Source organism: Guillardia theta, assembly GCF_000315625.1.
Source record: "Guillardia theta CCMP2712 unplaced genomic scaffold GUITHscaffold_117, whole genome shotgun sequence".
Taxonomy (NCBI): domain Eukaryota; class Cryptophyceae; order Pyrenomonadales; family Geminigeraceae; genus Guillardia; species Guillardia theta.
The window spans coordinates 82,269-91,138 of record NW_005434557.1 but is presented as its reverse complement, the minus strand read 5'-3'; the positions used below and the strand labels follow the sequence as shown (position 1 = coordinate 91,138).

The 8,870-nt window shown below is 58.4% G+C and overlaps 4 protein-coding genes across 4 annotated transcripts in view; 2 read left to right on the top strand and 2 right to left on the bottom strand.

Moving 5' to 3' along the window:
• The window catches only part of GUITHDRAFT_117881 (hypothetical protein), a gene marked incomplete at both ends in the record, with an annotated part of 4,034 nt that extends 3,122 nt beyond the window's left edge, over nt 1-912 (top strand). The window contains 7 exons of the mRNA XM_005822889.1: nt 73-136; nt 263-312; nt 359-394; nt 442-514; nt 561-610; nt 663-738; nt 784-912. Of these exons, the coding sequence (XP_005822946.1) occupies nt 73-136; nt 263-312; nt 359-394; nt 442-514; nt 561-610; nt 663-738; nt 784-912 (478 nt within the window). The remainder of the gene's footprint in view (nt 1-72; nt 137-262; nt 313-358; nt 395-441; nt 515-560; nt 611-662; nt 739-783) is intronic.
• A 106-nt stretch (nt 913-1,018) lies between these two features.
• GUITHDRAFT_117880 (hypothetical protein) lies at nt 1,019-2,021 on the bottom strand (the record flags this gene model as incomplete). Its single annotated transcript, XM_005822888.1, has 5 exons — nt 1,019-1,099; nt 1,331-1,432; nt 1,486-1,549; nt 1,709-1,767; nt 1,827-2,021. The coding sequence occupies 5 exons, from the start codon at nt 2,019-2,021 to the stop codon at nt 1,019-1,021; spliced, it is 501 nt and encodes a 166-aa protein (XP_005822945.1).
• A 224-nt stretch (nt 2,022-2,245) lies between these two features.
• Nucleotides 2,246-4,264, bottom strand: GUITHDRAFT_117879 (hypothetical protein; the record flags this gene model as incomplete). The annotated part of the gene is made up of 1 exon (XM_005822887.1): nt 2,246-4,264. The coding sequence occupies one exon, from the start codon at nt 4,262-4,264 to the stop codon at nt 2,246-2,248; it is 2,019 nt and encodes a 672-aa protein (XP_005822944.1).
• Nucleotides 4,265-6,120: 1,856 nt separating this feature from the next.
• Nucleotides 6,121-8,870, top strand: part of GUITHDRAFT_117878 (hypothetical protein) — a gene marked incomplete at both ends in the record, with an annotated part of 3,192 nt that continues 442 nt past the window's right edge. Inside the window, 3 exons of the mRNA XM_005822886.1 lie at nt 6,121-8,475; nt 8,535-8,593; nt 8,753-8,816. Of these exons, the coding sequence (XP_005822943.1) occupies nt 6,121-8,475; nt 8,535-8,593; nt 8,753-8,816 (2,478 nt within the window). The remainder of the gene's footprint in view (nt 8,476-8,534; nt 8,594-8,752; nt 8,817-8,870) is intronic.

Below are 8,870 nucleotides of genomic sequence, written 5' to 3'. Positions count from 1 at the left end.
CCTCCTCCTCCTCCTCCTCCTCCTCCTCCTCCTCCTCCTCCTCCTTGCTCCCACTCTCGTGACTATTTTCAGACAGGTTGCTGCCAACATCTGTGAACAGTTCGCTCAAAGGAGGGTTGAGAAAATGTACATGGCGGTATGAATTTCACCCGCTACCTGCTTCCCTTTGCTCCCTTCCTTGCTACCGTTGCACACTTCGCAAGCCTCCTCCTTGACGATTCTTCTCCCTTGAGCGTTCTCAGCTTGTCTTGACCGGTTGTAGGTGGTGGTAGGGAAGGTGGAAGGAGAAGGTTCGATAGACACTGAGCTGCAGTAAGATGGCGCTTGCTCCCCTCGGGCTCACTGACTGGTACATCAGGGGACGCCGTGCTCGCACGCGGTACATGAGCATGAGGTAGCAGCAGCTCTGAGCAGAGGAGAGGAGGTAGCTGAGCGATGCAGGTCCGTTCCCTCCCTCGTCTTCGGCCACTTGTCCCTGCTCAAGCTGATCCCGGAGACGGGCCGAATGCATCAGGTTCTACTCCCCTCCGCCTTCGCCTCGTGACGTCTCTTGCCTTCAGCTCAGAAAGCACATGGCGGGCATGGGGACGCCAATCCTCGGGGATAGGAAGTGAGCGAGTGAGGAACGCGACGAGGCTCCTTGTGAGTCTCTGCCATGGCAGGTACCGGACCAACTCGCACTCAGACGAGGCTGGCGCCCTGTTCCTCTGGGCGTGCTCCATCGCCTTCGACCACCCCGTGCGAGCAGCCTGAGACGCGAGAGGAGCTGACCGACTCCTTCAGGTGGAGGGCAGGCGGGTGCGCGTGCATGAAGACCCTCCCAACAAGTTCCTGAGCATCCTGAGCAAGGAGGAGAAGCGATGGACCCGGGTGAAACTGAAAGAGAGCCAAGGGAATGTCCCGCCCCCCTGACTCGAGTCTGTCTTACACGCCCTCCTTCTACTCTCACAAACAGCTTCCGGTAGGTCTTGTTGTACATACACGAGCCCTACCGCTACTTGTGCATGCTCGCCTCCTCCTACTGGCATAGAGTGTTGCGGAAGTTCACGTACTCCCTGTGCAGATGCTTCTTGATCCCATGCATCTCCTCCAGCAGCACCTGCCACCGCCTCCATCATCCTACTCCTCTCCCCCCTCCTCTTTGCTCCTCCTCTCCTCTCCTCTCCTCTCCTCTCCTCTCCTCTCCTCTCCACTCCACTCCTCTCCACTCCTCTCCTCTCCACTCCACTCCACTCCACTCCTCTCCACTCCACTCCACTCCTCTCCTCTCCTCTCCTCTCCTCTCCTCTCCTCTCCTCTCCTCTCCTCTCCTCTCCTCTCCTCTCCTCACCTGTATCTCGCAGATGTGCTTCCGCAGCCCTGCTGTCCTCCCCCACTCCTTCACCGGTACGAACGTGCAGCACTGGCTCGACTCGTCTATCGTCCATCCCACCTGCCCTCCTCTCAGCTCTTCCTGCCCGGTCTCTCGCCTCCCTTCCCTCCTACCTCCACGCACACGCACAGGTCCCGGTAGCCCCCGCTCAAGCTCGTGCCGCCAGACGGGTCGTACCTGCCCCACAGGCTCAGCCGCATCCCTTGGCTCGACCCGCTTGACTCCTCTACATCCCCTCAGCTCGCTCCCCGCCTCGTCTCCCTCCCCCTCGCTCCTCGCTCCCCGCTCCCCGCTCCTGCTCCTCGCTCCTCGCTCGTCTTCTTCTGGTGCACGTACCGGTTCTTGATGTTGGTGATGCTCATGTAGATCTCCCCGCCTTCCTCTCCCCCGCCCGTCTGTCGAAGGCTCGTCACTTCCTCCTCCTCGCCGTCTCGGTTCTCTCTGCCCTCCTTACCTCCACGTCCTCCGACATCACCCTCCCTCCTCCAGGCTGGTCCCACGCGCTCACCCCGTGCCCCACCACCGACTGACCCCGCAAGAAGCTCAACCACGACAGCACGTCGTCGATCGACGACACCACCACAGTACATCGCACCAGGTCGGTCAGGCACGAGGGGTCGCGCCTGTACGACCTCACCGTCTTCTGCATCGCTCGTGCGCAAGACTTGACGTTACCATGCTCCACCCGCCCCACCCGGTTCCACCCGGACACCCACAGCTGGAAGGCGGCGCTGACCTCCTGCGCCTGGAGGAAGAGCTGCTCGAAGTCTCGGCTCGCCTGCCGGATCTTCCCGTTCCTCCTCGAGTATCGCCGGCCCCGCAGGCCGAGCGTCACCCACAAGTACCGACGCCACGTCCGGGTGTCATCGCCGATCACCTCCTCCAGCTCTTGAGCGATCGCCCGACTCGCGCGCTAATCTCCTGCACTACGTGCGAGCTCTCCTCGACGACGCTGGTCCAAGTGTCCTCGAAGCCTCGCATGGCTGCCTTGAGGTCCCTGAAGGTCCTGGCGTACGCCCGGTGATACTCCACCGCGATCGCCAGCTCCACCAGCCAGCAACCTACCCCGAGGCAGACCATCACGTACCTGAACTGATTGTCAAGAGCTAGAGCCGAGTAGAAGCAGTAAGCCCCTTGAGCGAGGAAGGCAGCCATCCAGAAGTAGTGCTGCACGAAATGCGCCAGGTACATCATGATAGCCAGAAAGCTCACAGTGATTATATCCGAGAAACCGTTACACTCTGCTCCTATCCCCGTCCCCTGAGTCGAGCACTGCACAAAGTCGGCTACCATGCAGGCCACGTTGGCCGTCAGCACCAGATGCCCCGTTGACAGCAGCAGCCACTTGGCTCGTAACGGTGTGCTCAGCAGCCCCAGCAGCACCCCGCTCAAGAACAACAAGCTCCACGCAAAGCTGATGATCGGATCTGCCATGACCGATATCCTCACAGTCTTGGGCTTGACGGGCGTGCCCGAGCTCTTGTCCGGCAGCCAGACCTGGTCGGACATGATCGGGCCCAGCTGCTTGATCCCGAACACAAGGTACACCAGGCTGAGGAAGACGATGCAGCTTCTCGCCGGCAGCTTCACCAGGGCCGTCTCGAGGGAGTTGGTGGTGCGGAGGGCGAGGACCCCGTTGACGTCAGCGTCTCGGTACTGCCTGAGCCTGTCGTTGAGAGGGAGGAAGCGCTCGTCCTTCTTGTAGTCCTCCACCAGCTTCTCGAGCGTCCGGATCGAGCTCTCGTCTGAAGCATTGTATGCTGTGATGTCAAGGCAAGATTCCACTATCTGAATGCAACTTTGAGCCTGCGACAGTGCTCTCGTGAACAGAGGAAGTTTGTCCAGGGTCTCGATGCCCCGCAGCGCGAAGTACTCGTTGAACTTGTCATACATCCCCGTCTCCTGCAGTACCTGCAGCACCTCGATCCCCCGAGGGTTGTGTTTCGAGAACTCCCACAGCTTTCGGTCGATGTGCTCCTTCACCACCCTCACCAGACAGTGTGCTATCAGCTCCCCCGCCTCCCTCGCGCTTCTCTCGACATCTCCGGTTGAGTCTACGTACATGCCAGCCACTCCCTTGCTCCCCTTCCCTCTCCTTGTCTCCTCCCCCAGCCCGACCTCTGCCCTCCTCCCCGCAGGCAGCAGCATCGCCACCGCCTCCTGCACCGAGACTCCCAGCAGGTACTCGAGTATCGCCTCTCTGTCCCTCCGGACGCCTCCTGCTTGTATCAGCTCGCTCGCCCGCGCGCAGCTGCGTACCGACGGCTTCCTGCTGAGGCTCCCGCACGCGCTGGAGAGGGAGGTGCGTCCCTCGGACTCGTCCCGCAGGATGGGTAGCACGGCCTTGAGTCTCCCGGCGTCCTTGTTGAGCAGGTAGAGCGCTGCCAGCGCGTGCACGAGGAAGTCACTCTCACGGTCGTGCGCCTCGTCGATCGCTGCGAGCTCCTCCAGCACGCTGTGTTCCTGACCCCAGGTGATGACGGGCACGAAGACGGAGCAGTTGCACAGGTATCTGGCTCTGGTCACCCTTGTCTCGAGGGCAGCCAGGTAGGGCACGCAGTCCATGTCGAGGTAGGTCTTGCCGGGGTAGATCTTGTAGAAGCTCTGAGTTTCAGAGGAGAGGATCTCGTGCAGGATGCGATGGAGGCGCCTTGAAAGCTGCTGGTCATGACCAGTGTTTGCCTCGGTCTCTTCTTCACGTCCGCTGCTGGCGGACTGAGGATGGAGCCTGTAGACGAAGAAGTGAAGGTTGTCCTTGGCAGCAGCCAGTGGTAAGTTGCTTTCAGGCTGCAGCCCGGTTTGTTGCTTGTGCAAAACTGGGCGCTTTGCTCGGTTTGATGCAAGCGTAGGTAAAAGTACATTTTCCTTACTCTCGGACCTGCTCTTGTGCATGATCTGCTGTTTCTAACGTGTCATGGATACCATTTTACAAAATCACCACGTTCCCGATACATATCAGCCGGCAGCATATGCGAATCTGCAAATTTTACACAATCAGTTCTGAAAACCTTTCAAATACACTCTTGAGCAAATCGTCATTTCGTCAGTCCATCGAAATTGATGCTAGGATTGCATGATAGTTTCTGAGTCGAGTTCAACCTAAATCTCGTGCACTTTTTCGCTCACACGCTCAATCTCTTTCACCCGTGTTGCCGATAGGCAAAGTTTGCTTTCGATTGAATCGCTCGATTCAACATTTCAATCTTCCGGCATAGCTCCCAACCATCCATTGCCTGTCAGTCACTGCAGATATGATTGTTTGTTCTCTCTCCTTCTGCTGTCTCTTTCTTCGCTCTCCTTCACTTCCTTCTCTCTTTCTTTTCCTCCTTTCGTTCCCCCGCACTGAGCATTTTTCCGCCTTGTGAGGAGGAGCACCCCCCCTCTGCCAGACTACCCCCTTGAATGACTGGAAATACCTACACACTCTTCGCGAGTTGCACCTACATCAATTCTCACTCCAAAACACGTCTTTTGATATTTTTAAAAATACACTCAATTGTCCCACCCCCCTGTCTCCTCCCACCATATCGTCTAAGTGAATTTTCACCCATCCTGATCAAGTTTTAACCCACCCCAACCCCATCTAAAACTCTTTCCCTTGGTTGGCTTCTGAACTCCGAACGGTCGCTGATGAAGATATAAAACATCTACTACACGTGACTCATCAAGACATCCAGCTAGTGCTGTCAGTCCGTGGCTTTACTCAAAGTTAAGTTAAAAAGCAGTACGAGGACAATCAGGAGAGTCGAGGAGGCCGGGCTTGACCCTGACACTGTCCGTGGCACTGCGGCAGCGGCTCACTGCCGATCGGACCGTCAGATCGGCCCGGCCTCAGTGAGACTCATGTCAGTGCCAGATGGCAGCCTCAGGGTAGCAGGTGCCCGGTGCCGGGCTGCCTCCGAGCTCTGCCGGAGGCCCGCCGAGTCGCAGTGGCACGGTGACTCCGACATCTCAAAGTACTGACTCATCAAACGGATATCAAAACCCGTACTCCGTAACATCACTGGCAAACTTCGGATACTAAGTTCAAAGACATCAAAGATATCAAAGACATCCGACTGAAAGACATCAAACTTCGGACATCAACTTGCCAAGTTGAATCACAGAGTCAAAGATCGGACATCAAAGACATCCGCTGAGTGAATGTAAGACATCAAAGACATCAACTTGACTCTGTGAAGACATGGCAAAGATATCAAAAATATCAAAGACATCAAAGACTACTTCGGATCACAGCGCCCGAGTCAGAAAGCCCGGTGACGGTGACTCTGACATGCGTGACTCGGATCATCGGATCAAACTTGAAAACTCAGTGGTAACGAGGCGGCGGCCGGGTCATGCCACGCAGTAACCTCCCTCATCCCGGGCCCGCTCAGCCCAGTAACAGTATAACTAGGCTTTGTTTTTTGAAGGAGCCTCGAATCCGCAACGATTCGGGTAATCACTATAAGGTTATAAAGGTACATTTGTGGCGTGATGACGTGGGAGCTCGGACGGGTTCATTTGCTATGAGAAGGGGGGGTAATGGAGTAGGGGAGGGGTAGGCTCAAAAGTAAAAAGGTAACTGGAAGATCGGTAGCAGACGATAGCGCGATGCAAGGGCATGCGGCTTGAAACAGTCTGATACGACATGAGTAGGTCATGCACCAACATTCTTCACGATGGTGAGTAGCTCTGAGCGTTTGAGAGTCATGTAGTGTCCGCCCACAACGTTCCTTGAGCTGGTTTCTGGGCTGAACAACAAGTGAATGAAAGCAACACCCTTCATGATCTTTGAAATGAACAATCAACGAGCCCGGTCACTAGATGACACTAAAAGCGATCACACGCACATCTTTGTCTACAGGCTCCATCCTGAGTACCAGCGATTCGACAGCCGCCATCACGAGACAGCCCTTCTGAAAGATCGCCTCCACAGCGTCCTGCACGAGACTCTCTCGAAAAGGTCAAATGACGTCTACAAGATCTACCCCGGCAAGACCTACCTCGACATGGACTGCGTGCCCTACCTGGCTGCCCTCGAGACAAGGGTGACTAGAGCCAGATACCTGTGCAACTGCTCCGTCTTCGTGCCCGTCATCACCTGGGGTCAGGAACACAGCGTGCTGGAGGAGCTCGCAGCGATCGACGAGGCGCACGACCGTGAGAGTGACTTCCTCGTGCACGCGCTGGCAGCGCTCTACCTGCTCAACAAGGACGCCGGGAGACTCAAGGCCGTGCTACCCATCCTGCGGGACGAGTCCGAGGGACGCACCTCCCTCTCCAGCGCGTGCGGGAGCCTCAGCAGGAAGCCGTCGGTACGCAGCTGCGCGCGGGCGAGCGAGCTGATACAAGCAGGAGGCGTCCGGAGGGACAGAGAGGCGATACTCGAGTACCTGCTGGGAGTCTCGGTGCAGGAGGCGGTGGCGATGCTGCTGCCTGCGGGGAGGAGGGCAGAGGTCGGGCTGGGGGAGGAGACAAGGAGAGGGAAGGGGAGCAAGGGAGTGGCTGGCATGTACGTAGACTCAACCGGAGATGTCGAGAGAAGCGCGAGGGAGGCGGGGGAGCTGATAGCACACTGTCTGGTGAGGGTGGTGAAGGAGCACATCGACCGAAAGCTGTGGGAGTTCTCGAAACACAACCCTCGGGGGATCGAGGTGCTGCAGGTACTGCAGGAGACGGGGATGTATGACAAGTTCAACGAGTACTTCGCGCTGCGGGGCATCGAGACCCTGGACAAACTTCCTCTGTTCACGAGAGCACTGTCGCAGGCTCAAAGTTGCATTCAGATAGTGGAATCTTGCCTTGACATCACAGCATACAATGCTTCAGACGAGAGCTCGATCCGGACGCTCGAGAAGCTGGTGGAGGACTACAAGAAGGACGAGCGCTTCCTCCCTCTCAACGACAGGCTCAGGCAGTACCGAGACGCTGACGTCAACGGGGTCCTCGCCCTCCGCACCACCAACTCCCTCGAGACGGCCCTGGTGAAGCTGCCGGCGAGAAGCTGCATCGTCTTCCTCAGCCTGGTGTACCTTGTGTTCGGGATCAAGCAGCTGGGCCCGATCATGTCCGACCAGGTCTGGCTGCCGGACAAGAGCTCGGGCACGCCCGTCAAGCCCAAGACTGTGAGGATATCGGTCATGGCAGATCCGATCATCAGCTTTGCGTGGAGCTTGTTGTTCTTGAGCGGGGTGCTGCTGGGGCTGCTGAGCACACCGTTACGAGCCAAGTGGCTGCTGCTGTCAACGGGGCATCTGGTGCTGACGGCCAACGTGGCCTGCATGGTAGCCGACTTTGTGCAGTGCTCGACTCAGGGGACGGGGATAGGACCATTCTGCAACTCGAGTCAAAAGATTATTTCTTCTTCATTGCTTATGATCATGATGTACCTGGCGCATTTCGTGCAGCACTACTTCTGGATGGCTGCCTTTCTTGTCCAGGGTGCATTCTGCCTGTTTGTTGGGATCATATCAACAGACCTTGAAAGCTTCGGCTTCTTGTGCCTCGGGGTAGGTTGCTGGCTGGTGGAGCTGGCGATCGTGGTGGAGTATCACCGGGCGTACGCCAGGACCTTCAGGGACCTCAAGGCAGCCATGCGAGGCTTCGAGGACACTTGGACCAGCGTCGTCGAGGAGAGCTCGCACGTAGTGCAGGAGATCAGCGCGCGAGTCCGGGCGATCGCTCAAGAGCTGGAGGAGGTGATCGGCGATGACACCCGGACGTGGCGTCGGTACTTGTGGGTGACGCTCGGCCTGCGGGGCCGGCGATACTCGAGGAGGAACGGGAAGATCCGGCAGGCGAGCCGAGACTTCGAGCAGCTCTTCCTCCAGGCGCAGGAGGTCAGCGCCGCCTTCCAGCTGTGGGTGTCCGGGTGGAACCGGGTGGGGCGGGTGGAGCATGGTAACGTCAAGTCTTGCGCGCGAGCGATGCAGAAGACGGTGAGGTCGTACAGGCGCGACCCCTCGTGCCTGACCGACCTGGTGCGATGTACTGTCGTGGTGTCGTCGATCGACGACGTGCTGTCGTGGTTGAGCTTCTTGCGGGGTCAGTCGGTGGTGGGGCACGGGGTGAGCGCGTGGGACCAGCCTGGAGGAGGGAGGGTGATGTCGGAGGACGTGGAGGTAAGGAGGGCAGAGAGAACCGAGACGGCGAGGAGGAGGAAGTGACGAGCCTTCGACAGACGGGCGGGGGAGAGGAAGGCGGGGAGATCTACATGAGCATCACCAACATCAAGAACCGGTACGTGCACCAGAAGAAGACGAGCGAGGAGCGAGGAGCAGGAGCGGGGAGCGGGAAGCGGGGAGCGAGGGGGAGGGAGACGAGGCGAGGAGTGAGCTGAGGGGATGTAGAGGAGTCAAGCGGGTCGAGCCAAGGGATGCGGCTGAGCCTGTGGGGCAGGTACGACCCGTCTGGCGGCACGAGCTTGAGCGGGGGCTACCGGGACCTGTGCGTGTGCGTGGAGGTAGGAGGGAAGGGAGGCGAGAGACCGGGCAGGAAGAGCTGAGAGGAGGGCAGG